This window comes from Pelobates fuscus, chromosome 1 (assembly GCF_036172605.1).
Source record: "Pelobates fuscus isolate aPelFus1 chromosome 1, aPelFus1.pri, whole genome shotgun sequence".
Lineage (NCBI taxonomy): Eukaryota > Metazoa > Chordata > Amphibia > Anura > Pelobatidae > Pelobates > Pelobates fuscus.
In genome coordinates this window covers 430561530-430575437 of record NC_086317.1, presented here as the reverse complement: position 1 = coordinate 430575437, position 13908 = coordinate 430561530, and the positions used below count along the sequence as shown (strand labels likewise).

General features: G+C 38.4%; 1 protein-coding gene across 6 annotated transcripts in view; it reads left to right on the top strand.

Moving 5' to 3' along the window:
* NBEA (neurobeachin) overlaps positions 1-13908 on the top strand; it is a 520018-nt gene that overhangs the window by 234719 nt on the left and 271391 nt on the right. For 5 of the 6 annotated variants that reach the window (XM_063429275.1, XM_063429259.1, XM_063429250.1 and 2 more), the window contains 3 exons: positions 2693-2861; positions 9888-10323; positions 12805-12956. In XM_063429275.1, coding sequence (XP_063285345.1) covers positions 2693-2861; positions 9888-10323; positions 12805-12956 — 757 coding nt within the window. The remainder of the gene's footprint in view (positions 1-2692; positions 2862-9887; positions 10324-12804; positions 12957-13908) is intronic. The other variant, XM_063429266.1, reaches the window with a different exon arrangement.

Here is a 13908-nt window from a genome sequence, read left to right as displayed (position 1 = left end):
TGCATTTCACGTTGGTGTTTTTTTTGTCTGCTTCCCTTTTCATTTCCTTGGAAACATGATAAAACAGGGGTGGTCAAAAACTGTTTCTTCAACTGTTAGTAGACTCCAACTCATATCAGCCTTTGCCAGCCGCCTGCTGTATTTTTGTAAATTTCTTTGGGAGGTCAGACACTTGTCTCTCCCTGCACATTGTATAAGTGAGAATGGCGTGTGGCTCTAGTTTTGAAGCCCTAAACAAACTTTCACACATTTTATTCATGCAATCATAAAGAATAATCATTCATGTTGTACGTTTTGATACATTATAGCAAAGCATCATGCTGATAAATTAGTGCCACATTGAAAACTCACTTCTTCAAGAAAGCATATCAATGAAACTGTTATTAGGTTTTTATCCCCAACCCCCCATGACTCCTCTCCTGCAACTGTCAAAAGTTACCTACTAAGCCCTCAGTGAATACTTTATTAACAACCGACTTCGTACCCCTACTTTTACCCTTTGTGTCACTATGCCCCACTCCCTCTAGAATGTAAGCTCATTGAGCAGGGCATTCCACCTCTCTCTTCCTGTATGTCCAACTTGTCTGGTTACAATTACATGTCTGTTAGTCATCCCATTGTACAGCGCTACGGAATCTGATGGCGCTATATAAATAATAATAATATAGATGCCCAGAGATTCTACACCATCATTTTAGACATATTTGCAAGATTTGATCTATTTTTTTGGGCAGGCAAACCATGAATGGGCTTGGGTACCTATTAATATCAGAGAGATACTATAGTTCTCGAACATTTTACTTTTTAATTCATCTCTTCGACTGTAGTTGTAGTTTGTACGTCACATTTCTGGTAGACTTTATAACGTTTGTCATATGTTTTAAACCACCAGATATATATATCTCTAAATAGACTAAAATAAAAAGCCACGCTAAGAAAGCAAAGTTATAATTTCTAGGATCAGTGTGTCTTTTCGGGTAAGATTTACAATGTAAATGTATGAGGCCTTCCGACTGACAAGTATGGAACATGGAATTTCTGGATAATGAGAACAATACACAGGAAGAAGGACATTTACTGTTATGGAATTTTCTAATTGTGTTATTCTCAGAGGTGAATTCCCCAATTGTTTCCAGACCCCTCTCCTGCCAGGCTGGTAGAGGTAGCACTAATAATGATAGGAACCAGACGATGAGTTAGGGGACTGCAAGTGTCGAGATTTCATTAAACTGTGCGCAAGTGCTGTTTGTGCTGACTCTTTATATTAGAAAAATACAAGACTCACGAAATATCATTACATTAAAAAATTACATTAGTCACTCTACTGGGGATTACTATTTGAACAGATAATTTTAGGCCAAAGTAGCCAAAAGATTCAGTTCTGTTATTTTTCCAGCTTGCCATTTTGACTTTAGAAGGGGATATTGCTGATGTTATGGTGCACAAAATACTTTGCATCCATTTCTACTGAAAGTGACTTATTACTGCAGTAATTCACTGTTTTTTCCCCCACTATGAGCCCCTCGTATGGCCCAGGGGGATTTTTTTTTCTGCGTTTGCAACGTGAGGTATGTCCGTCTTGTGCATGTAGAGTGTGCACTGTGTGTCCACAATTGGAACAGACATCTTTTTTCTTTCCCGGAGACACAAGCCACTGCCACACTGCAGATTACACATTACCATGGGGAGAAAAATATATAATAACTATGGAAGGCTGTACCAGTAGCAATATGGCATGACGAAAGCCATTTTTGTTAAAGAAAACAGAGCACCCCAATAGCCCATGTTTATTTAGCTAGTGTGCTGTGTCACTTTAAAGATCATATTTTTACGACAATATTGCCTGTCAGTGGTCCTTTACGAATTACTATGTAAGCAACTGATATTTATTTATATCTAGGTTTTCTTTAAGGTGAGTTACAGTCTGGTCCTTCCCGGATCTAAAGTCTTAATTGTTTCACATCCTCTTTTTGGTGATTCTTCTTGAAGCCTCCATCAGTTTGATTTTACAGAGTTAAAAATATAATGCTTGCCATTAGCACTTGTCCGTATATTTAAATCAAAGTCTTTATCTGAGCCAAAAGTATTTTGTATATCCCAGAACGTATGCTTTATGGGTCATGCTCATCATGTGACACCACATTCATCTATCCCATCATTCCATCCATACAACCTACACCTCAGATGGTGCTCTGTGTAAAACAAAAACACTTACAGAATGTATGTTCAAAATATATTTAAGTATTTTTTTTTTTTAGGTGAAATAAACCATTTATCTTCAGTTTAAATTATCCTCTCTTGTTTATCTTTATTTTATTATTTTTGCACGTATATTCGTGCAGATTTTTACCTTAAATAAAACACTGATATTTCTTATTTTCAATATATTATGGAGAGCAGTGCCTTACAAATGAACTTGTTTAAACATATAATGACAATTAAAGAGAAACTGTAATTATTAGCAATTAATTATAAATTGTTTATTATCAACATATTCCAAATTACTACATGGTTAAAGCGGCACTGTCCATTATTATCTATTTTATTTCACTTTTCCTTATTCCCATTGCCTTTTAATGATTATACGAACAGCCTAGCTACTTGCCTTTATTTGTATCTATTGTGTTTTCTTCCTTGTGCTGGTTCTTAGTATCTGAGCGCTAACAGGCATGTTATTTTGTTTCCCTTTAAGGATGACAGCAAGCAGGCCCAGTTTTTAGCATTGGCTGTTGTTTACTTTATATCTGTACTGATGGTCTCGAAATACCGTGATATATTGGAACCTCAGCGGGAAACGGCAAGGTCTGCAAACCAAGCTGCACGAAATATCAGACAAGAAATAAATTCACCCACCAGTACAGGTATGTGTGTGTTTTTGTTGCCATGTGGCAGTGTCTGCTCAGTACCACAGTATTGAGAAAAAATAAATGCACATGGTGATTGTGTTATACAGCCAGCCATCAACTCCCATGTCTCTCTTTTTAACCAGATATATGCAGTTTATACATAAAGGGTCCTTAACATGTTAACTCTAGTTAAACAATCAGTTATTTATCAAAATGCAACATGCTTGTGAATGGGTGTATCTTGTTAAACAAATTCCTTGAATTCCTTTAAGATTTGCTGTGATAAAATGGCGTTTACATTTTCTACAGAATTGGTACAAATATGTACATATACACAGTGTCAGATGCAGTGCTATTATAGGGAGTATTGGATGCAGTACTGTTATACAGAGTATTGGATGCAGTACTGTTATACAGAGTATTGGATGCAGTACTGTTATACCGAGTATTGGATGCAGTACTGTTATACAGAGTATTGGATGGAGTGCTATTATAAGGAGTACTGGATGCAGTACTATTATAGGGAGTATCGGATGCGGTGCTATTATAGGGAGTATGGGATGGAGTGCTATTATAGGGAGTACTGGATGGAGTGCTATTATAGGGAGTACTGGATGGAGTGCTATTATAGGGAGTACTGGATGCAGTATTATTATAGGGAGTATCGGATGGAGTGCTATTATAGGGAGTATCGGATGCAGTGCTATTATAGGTAGTACTGGATGGAGTGCTATTATAGGGAATACTGGATGCAGTGCTATTATAGGGAGTACTGGATGGAGTGCTATTATAGGGAGTACTGGATGCAGTGCTATTATAGGGAGTACTGGATGCAGTGCTATTATAGGGAGTACTGGATGCAGTGCTATTATAGGGAGTATCGGATGGAGTGCTATTATAGGTAGTACTGGATGGAGTGCTATTATAGGGAGTACTGGATGGAGTGCTATTATAGGGAGTACTGGATGGAGTGCTATTATAGGGAGTACTGGATGCAGTGCTATTATAGGGAGTACTGGATGCAGTGCTATTATAGGGAGTATCGGATGGAGTGCTATTATACGGTGTATCGGATGGAGTGCTATTATACGGTGTATCGGGTGGAGTGCTATTATACGGTGTATCGGATGGAGTGCTATTATACGGTGTATCGGATGGAGTGCTATTATACGGTGTATCGGATGGAGTGCTATTATACGGTGTATCGGATGGAGTGCTATTATACGGTGTATCGGATGGAGTGCTATTATACGGTGTATCGGATGGAGTGCTATTATACGGTGTATCGGATGGAGTGCTATTATACGGTGTATCGGATGGAGTGCTATTATACGGTGTATCGGATGGAGTGCTATTATACGGTGTATCGGATGGTGTGCTATTATACGGTGTATCGGATGGAGTGCTATTATAGGGAGTACTGGATGCGGTGCTATTATAGGGAGTATCGGATGCAGTGCTATTTTTAGAACACTTGCTCTCTGTAGCTGGCCATTGTCTTTATACATTAAAGGGTGAAGGCTGGAATTATTTACCTATCGTTTCTCAATATGAGTAGGGCCCATCAGAGAGTGGCTTTAACAGGTAAATAAATCCGCATCTTTACCCACAAGCAGCTTTCAGTGGTTGAAAGGTTTGAGAGAACGAACACTTTGAGCGCTAGCATCTCCCCGGAGTCTGTCTGTCTTCTTCGTTTGTGTCCGTGCAGATCGCCCTGTAAAACTAATGCAGCCCAAAGTGCCTCCATTCTTCATCTCATTGTCTGCTCGGAGCACGCTGCCTCCCGCTCCATATTCTGCCAATTGATGGCTCTGTCCTGTGGGAAGGAGCTTTCCCAGTGCTTGAGGAGCTTGTCAGGAACTCTTCCATCAAAGAGGATGTAGTTTTCTTTTACCAGTTCTTAGCCTTATAAACAGTTTTTTAATTCATTTTCCACTTTTTCTCCTTTTCTCTTTTTTTTCTGAAAAACAAAAACACTTACAGAATGTATGTTCAAAATATATTTAAGTATTTATTTTTTTTTAGGTGAAAGAAACCATTTATCTTCAGTTTAAATTATCCTCTCTTGTTTATCTGTATTTCATTATTTTTGCACGTATATACGTGCTGATTTTTACCTTAAATAAAACAATGATATTTCTTATTTTCAATATATTATGGAGAGCAGTGCCTTACAAATGAACTTGTTTAACCCCTTAAGGACACATGACATGTGTGACATGTCATGATTCCCTTTTATTCCAGAAGTTTGGTCCTTAAGGGATTAAACTTATAATGACAATTAAAGAGAAACTGTAATTAATAGCAATTAATTATAAATTGTTTATTATCAACATATTCCAAATTACTACATGGTTAAAGCGGCACTGTCCATTATTATTTATTTTATTTCACTTTTCCTTATTCCCATTGCCTTTGAATGATTATACGAACAGCCTAGCTACTTGCCTTTATTTGTATTTATTGTGTTTTCTTCCTTGTGCTGGTTCTTAGTATCTGAGCGCTGCCATTTTGTTCGGGAAATATTCCGTTTGCTTTCTGTAGAATTCTTTTGATTGATGGATTGTGGGTAAATCAGCTTAGCAACCAAAATAGAAGCTCAGCCCATTGCCACAAACTGCCAAAGAACATGTTCTTTGTCAGAAAAAATATTCCCTATTTTTATTTATGTATAACTAAAAAAACCAAAGTTGAATTCAAAAATAAAAAAACAAGGAGGAATAGAGGCACACAAAAATGATTCATTTCAAAACAAAACTTGCAAAGTGACATAGTCGTTGAAAGTGGTAACAATAAAAATAAATATGTTTAAGTAGTGACTGTAAGGATATATACAATTACTGATATTAAAAGCACTGAAAAACTGCCTCCTGCGCTTACAGGATGAACTATTGCTCATATAAAAACTGCAATAGAGGAAAAGTTTTGGTTGGTAGCTTGGAGTAGTAAATTAAATTGTTTACTTAGTAAGCATTGCATAGGCAGAGTGCAATAAGTTAGCCATCAGTTAGATGGAGAAGCAATACGTTTAAAGAATACCTTAAACGAACACTATAGGGTCAGGAACACAGGCATGTATTCAAACACACCATCTACCCCCCTCCCCCCCTCCATTTCCACCCTAACTATAGTAAAATCTTACATTTATTCCATTTATTGCTGGCTCTGTCCCTGATCTACCTGCTTGGCTTACGTTATCAGAAATGTTGATCTGAGCCAATCACAATGTGTTCCCGTAGAAAAGCACTGGATTGGCTGAGATTGTCAAGGTGGCAGATCAGGGACCAAGACAGCACAAGCCAAACAGAGACCTGGCCAATCAACATCTTCTCATAGAGATGCATTGAATGAATGCATCTCTATGAGGAAAGTTCAGTGTCTCCATGCAGAGGTTGGAGACATTGCATTTGCAGTGCTGCTCACTGTGCAGCACAGCCTCAGGAAGCACTTCTAGCAGCCATCTGAGGAGTGGTATTTCTAGGCTGTAATGTAAACACTGCATTTTCTCTGAAAAGACAGTGTTTACTGCTAAAAGCCTGAAGGGAATGATTCTACTCAACAAATACAACAAGCTGCAGTTGTTCTGGTGACTATAGTGTTCCTTTAAAGAACACTCCAGTCACCATAACAACTTCATTGAAATTAATTTATGCTGCCAGGATGCACCAGGGCACTTTCTTTCCTGAAGGGGTTAAACCATTCTTTTTATGAATGGGGAGCTACTGATTGGCTTAGAGCATCAGTTAACCTCTAGAGTAGGCATAGGCAACATTTGGCACTCCAGATGTTGTGGACTACATCCCCCATAATGATCTTACACCCAAAATCCTGGCAAAGCATCGTGGGAGGTGTTATTCCAAACAACTGGAGTGCTGAAGGTTGCCTATGTCTGCTCTAGCTAATCAGCGACATTCCTGTCTGGGTCCAATTTCAGAAGCTGGGTGCAGCTGGGGGAAGTGGGGATCCGGTGCTGGAGGCAACCTTATGGTTTAAACAAATTCAAGAGCACCTGAGGGCACTATAACAACTTAATTTTAATGTTTTGTTTTTTGTGTGACAGAAGTGTTACAGTAAAACAACCATCTCAAAAATATTTAGCGTCAAAGCATTGTATGTTACCAAGTACGTTGTTCCATTACCCCAGCTGTCTTTCCCGTGCCTGGTATAGAGGAACACATATTTAGCACTTAGAAGCTGGACATGCTCTGTTTATGAGCTATTTAAATATATTTAATTACTCCCATATACCATGTCCAAATGTTGACCCTACCATGCTTGTTATAACTTGGGTGATGTTCACTGCTTTTGGCCTTGTGCCAGATGGCATGTTTAGAATTTAGACCAAATTGAACAGTCTGTCTTGTCTGACCACAAATCCTTTGCCCACATGTCTGTAGTACATTCTACATGCATTTAGCAAGTGCCATATGTGATTTGGGATGAGATGAATTGTGTTTTAGGATATTTATTGCCCCTAGTTCATGATGTCAAACCTTTGCTCTGTATAATTTGAGTGTAAACTAGGAAAATAAATGTGCCCTAGTAATGCAAATCAAACATCATAAAGATCTGCAGACCATTACCGGACATCCCGCATAGTCCAATGCAACATGAGCCATGGGGATCGGAAGATGTTTGCTGGCCTTTGCATATTGATGCTTTTAAATTCAGTAGATAAAGGGGGTGGATTTACTAAAATCTTTATAATAGAAAAGTCAGGCAAAATGATAAAATTGGAACAAGCACCACATTTGTTTTATAGAAACCCACTTATAAAGTTCCCTCGTAGTGGTGTTTCGTCCAGGAAGTTGTTTTACATCATAGGGTTGAATAATGCAATATATTCTTATTTTGTATTATAATTACGTGTACATGTGGAGAATATTCAACATTCACGATTCACAGTGTGAATGCTGCACTCCGATATGTTCCGTGGTTCTCTGTGTTAAGCTGGTAAACGTTAACACATTTGGATTCCACTCATAAATGGTCAATTTTAGTGGTACTTAACTTTTTGTGATAATAGTTTATTTTACCTGGATGCATCTAGTACTTGGGCACCTGTTAATCCGATTGCCTGGTGCATATTGAACAACACTTTGCCACTCTGTTTGCAAAGATCTCCCTGCCATTATGATGTTAGTGATTTCTATCTGAGGGCTCCACTAACATAATTTTGAGCGATTTTCTAGCAGCTTATTGAATAGTAACTTTTTTGTTATTAGGTCCCATTTCGTGTGTTGATCACCATGCTGGCATTTAAAGTGTTAACAGCATGTTGCACCATTGCCCATATTTAGGGGAGCCTCTCATTGTAATTTTGTGTGTCTGCACTTGAATGTATTGCTCCCAGAGCAGGTGCCATCAGTCCTGTGTGCAAGTTGTTCCGCTCACATCTGATTAATCTCAATTTGCGTTTCTGAATAGATTTCCATTCAGACAGTTGGACTCTCTTCCTCCCCTGGGCACGATCTCCAGTTCGATATTCTCTCTGTGTCACTGGTGTCACCGAGTGACCTTGTCATTCCATGTGTACCTTTTTTTTAATCTTTTTTCTTCTTTTCTTTTTTCCTTCCGTGCAGATGGTACACTTCAATCCTTTTTAAAATGAATCATTTTTAAGGCTCTGTTTTTAAAATGGGCTGAGAGCTGAAGATTGTTGTTTTGTCTCCAGTATCCTAACAGCGCCATAGCTGATTGTTTTTGTAAGAAAGCACATGGTCTTTATAAAGCGTTCTCTACTGTAAAGATAACATTAATTTGCGTGGCCAGTAAGCATACTTTAGTTAATATGAGGTGTGGACAGTGCACAGCAAGGTTTTAATAGTGGAGATTTTTGGTTAGTTTAAATAATTCTAAAAAAGTCATGCTGCATTTTATTTGAGTGAAAAAAAACACCCAACAAACATCCTATCCATCCAATAGTACATAAAAGTACTAAGTTTGATTCATCAGAGCTGTCGCTACATAAACCTTTTGTTCTTGTACATCAGACCCGTCTTTTTGAATTTAGTTGTTTGTGTCATCATCCCATTGTTTAATCCAGTGAATGAAACCTGCAGTTGTATTTATATAAGGAGTTGGCAATGTGGTAACGGAATGTGGCAGTCCTACCTAGATATAGGTTAACAGAGGATGGAAGTCCCATAGGAATCGGTCATGTTGTAGTTGAAATTCCACTGTCAAGCAGTGGTTTTTGAGATATGTAGGTCAACCGCCAGCCAAAGTCTCATCTTTCTGCATTTTGCAAGAACAAGGCACCTAGAAGGGCATAATGCCCCTCGGATTCCAAGGGGTAGGCTCTGCATATGCTTCGCCATCAGCTCATTGGGAGTTTTAAACTGTGCACTTTGCCAAGTATCACATAATCTCTATGTCGGCAGATGTTCTTAATAACCCTAACTAAGAAAATGCACTTTACTTTAATACTCTACAGTGCCATGCATTTTGTAATAAATTTCATGGTGCTTATCCTATGAAAATCACCTTACCAACATCCTTTATCATTCAGGATAACGGTTTAGGCATTTTACTGATTATCCTTAGTTAACTAAGGGTTTGAAAACTGAACATGTCATAAAAAGGATGAGATGGGTAGAAAAATGACTCTAATTGTGCAGACATATTTGTGTAATAGTATACCGCCATCGGATCAGTGTAACATGGATCTATAGAAAGAGTTATTGAGAAGAACTAATTTATATAGTGTGATTAGTGATATGACAAACTCTTGTAATAATGCAATCAAAAACACCAATATATTTGCAAATGGTTCCTGATCTAAAGCAATACTGTACGCTAAACTGTACTGTCAGAAATTGTAAATCATTTAAACACAATGTGCAATTTTGGTGATTAAAGAATTTAATGATTTCTTGAAGAACTTCCACTTATCTGGTGGAATGTTTAAATACACGGCATCGTGGCAGCCTTTGTGATTTACATTGCATGCCAAGATGTGCCATGACAGCTTTACGTATGAATTACATACAATTTTTTAGTTGAAATGGATTTAATTCCCTGTACTTCTATTTGTTTTAGATACCCCAGCCTTGTTTCCTGACATCAAAGAGAAAGAGACTCCGACACCCATCGAGGAGCTGCATCTAGAGACCTCCATCCCTCACACAGATTCCGGGATCGGAGAAGAACACATTAGCAGCATTTTAAATGGAACTGATCTAGATTCAAGTTTAAGTCCAGACGTCATGGGCGAACTGTTGTCTACACTGTCCTCTGACGTAAAGAAGTCCCAGGAAAGCTTAACAGACAGCCCAAGTGATATGCTCAAACCAGCATCCTCCATATCAAGCATCAGCCAAAGCAAAGGCATCAACGTCAAAGAGATCTTAAAGAGCCTTGTAGCTGCCCCCTTTGAAATTGCCGAGGCTGGACCGGACCCAGTACCATATCCAGATCCAGCATTAAAAAGAGAAGCCCAAGCCATTCTCCCAATGCAGTTCCATTCTTTTGACAGGTATGCCATTAGCCATTTGTAAAATCCATAGGTTCTGCAAATAATCATTAACAATAACCAAATTCATCATTTAACACTAATTTTCCCAAAAATCAAAACCCTGCAAGGTCTAGCAAGCTATTAACAGTGCTGGAGATAAGAAAATCTAAATTAAACAGAATTAGCAATAAAGGAAGGATAAATATTAGATGACTCTTTACAGGAAGTGTTTATGGAAGGCTGTGCAAGTCACGTGCAGGGAGGTGTGACTAGGGCTGCATAAACAAAGATATTTAACTCCTAAATGGCAGAGAATTGAGCAGCGAGACTGCAGGGGCATGTTCTATACACCAAAACTGCTTCATTAAGCTAAAGTTATTTTGATGACTATAGTGTCCCTTTAAATGAACTCATACAGGTACATGTACAGCCCTATTAAAAGATAGGTACCTATTGCAGTTTTATTTTTCTGTTCAGCATATCATGAAATCTCAATGTATTTTTATTTGCAATTTGTGAGGCTACACATATTTTCCTTTAATGTTAAAAATTTCCCTCCAGGTATTCTTTATACTGCTTTAAAACTCTGTGTTAAATGTGTTTCTCCTTGGCTTCCCATTTGTTTAACCCCCACCCCAAAAAAAAAAAAAAAAAATCTCCTGTAAGTTAGTAAAGAGCTTTAGGTACTTGAGGATCCTTAGTTTTTGTCTTAGCGCCTATGACTCATTGCGTCATAAACACTACAGTAAACTGAAAGGATGCTAAAATACTTTAAACCTATCCTAGGCTTTTGCTATCCTTTTAAGCCATCTTTATTTCATCTGAACCTTTAGTTCATCATATGAACTTCTTGTATGGTGCAGATAAGGTCTCTCATTGGGCAGTGTGCTCACAAGGAATTCATTATTTGCATGTTTCCAGGTTGAGGTGAAAAGGCTTGAGCACAGAAAAAAAAATCCATGTTAACGCAGCGTGATCTTGCTTTTTAAACTGTGTATTGTTCTGGTTAGAAAGCAAGACTGAAACGACAACACAGAGATAAAAAGTACGCTAATACGCTTCAACAAAAGGCACTTTAGTGTTTGTAATGTATGCAGCAGCCAAGTGCTATCGAATGTAAATGATGAGGTGATATTGATGAAAGGAGGGGATTGAGGTCTCGAGGGGCGCAGTGACGGATTGAACAGAAGCGGCCTAGCTCCGCACGTAAGTGAAGCCTGTCGTCTTCACTGCTCAAAGCCATAATGGGAGGTGGCAGTCTGAAATGAGTTGCCACGGCAAAGAGTATTATTTTTGAAATGCTTTCACACAAATCACAAGGCCCTGCATACAACTTAGTTTCATGCTTTAATGTCATCAGGAGGCACAAATTGCTGTGTCTAATTGTTTGCCACCTGCCAGCGAAATGAGCTGCCGGCTCGCCAGACAGGTTTGATTGTCTGTCAGCCATGCAGTAGATTGAGAATGACAACATCAAAAATTTCCCTTCAAGCTCTGAAACATTGCAAGGCTTTTTAGAGTCCCCTTCTCTGAGACTGCTCTTGGACAACTGCAATTTTCAATTAATCTTCAATAGATCACATCTCTAGCCCTTCATCTGCTGAGAGATACCTATAATTGCACCATAACACACTCGGGCAAAAAATCTATAGTTGTGACACAAACTAAGAGCCTTTACGAGGTCTAGTTTTTTCTCTTTAAAAAAAATTCAGTAAATTTAAAGATCAATTTGATGTGCTGCCGTATAAAATGAAATAAATAATGATAATAATGCACTGTCATTGTGTTCAGCTCTCCTTTTGATTTTATAAAGTCTAGCTTAGAATTATGGGTAATGTAGTTCCCTTATATCTGCGCTGATGAGGTTAAATCATAGAACATTGTGTGTGTGTGTGTGTCCTGCAGTTGTCATTGCATGCATTACTAAAATGTTAGAAATATAAATATGCTTTAGTACAGTCCACTATATAGTCAGTGTGACTAAAAATGAATGTCGCTAAATAATTAAAGGAGACTAATACCTTTAAAACACAGTCATGTGCTTGTATTTTCCAAAAAAGAAATTCAAGGGGTCAAAGTTTTTCTTTGTACTTTTTATATTTCATAGTCTTTAATGATTGTGGTTAAAAATGTGGTTTGTCCGTTAACAAACTGATTCATCCATTAGAATTTCCATTTATATTCCAACAAATCAAAAGGGTTTGCTATGAACCAATGACAAAGCAAACCAAGCCAGCGATGGACGAATCGATTCATTCGTGGACGCACCAAATTATTGTGCATGTCTGATTGACATTATTATATTGATGAAAAGAAAATGTCCCAGACCGGAAATGTATTTAAATCATTTTTTATTTGCCTCTTGCGTCGGCCTGCTGTGGCTCCCTCTGTCATAGTGCAAGATTAATGAGTTTAGCGTAAATCTAAGCTATGGAGCGGTAGGGGTCTTGATTAGGTAGTAAGTATTCTAATTTTTCCTTTTGGTTTTCTTTCTTCTTACAGGAGTGTAGTTGTACCCGTGAAAAAGCCTCCTCCTGGTAGCTTGGCTGTTAACACGGTTGGCACCGCCAGTGGTGGAGGTCTAACACCAAGCACAACACCAAATATATTTGCTGCAGCTGGAGCAACTCCCAAAAGTATGATTAATACAACAGGTATTTTGTTTCTTCTTGTCACAATTTGTTAGTTCCCCTATATTGCTCGTTGAGCTCAGTTTTAATTTAAGCCCTTTATAGAATTGTGTGCTGTCCTAAGTGTGCTATCTAACCCTTCTCAGTAATAAAGTGACGGACAGCAGGCTGCTCGCTGCAGAATTCTCTCCATTTTTCATCTCTGCAAAAACTCTTGGAAACTATACAAAATCATTGTATAGTCAAACAGGCTCATGCTTCTCGTATGTCAAACAGGTGCGGGTTGGGATCATTCCCTGTGCCTTTCTTTAATTTGTAAACTGATAGGATTGGAGAACTAAAACCATGACGGGGCTGGGGTGATCCATTTTAAAGGACCACTGAAGTCACCAAGACCACTTCATCTCAATGATGGGGTCTGGGTACAACTGTCCTCTCATTTCAACCCTGCAATGTTTTAAATTGCAAGATTTAGCACACCAATAGTGGCTTTTTTCCTTACAGCCACTAGAGGTGCTTTCTCTACAACGACCGAGTAAAACTTGTCATGAGTTTGCAGCTCATAGGAAAGCACTGACTTTACTGCTTTCCTCTAAGAAACATATTGATGCTCGCTGCACATGCTTATCAGTTTCCAGTGCTCCACTATGAGGGAGAATTGGATTGGACCACCAACTAGAGAGCTGTTTTAGGACAGTATAGTGTCTGCAGTAGGACATCATAGCATTAGGAATACAGGCTGGTATTCCTAACGCTGTACTGTTCCTTTAACTGTGTTAAGAAGCCACTCAGATTTATGGTCTGTGCAGACTGTGGATTTTCCTTTTTAGAAATCAAATCTCCTGCAAGCCTCGTTCTCGCTAAATGAGTATGGCATGCAATGTGTGTCTTTACGAGCCTGGTTTGATGATGACACTGGTCCTTAGTGTTTTTAAGAATTTCTCACTGGTTTTCTCTATGGAGTGATTCGCTTCAT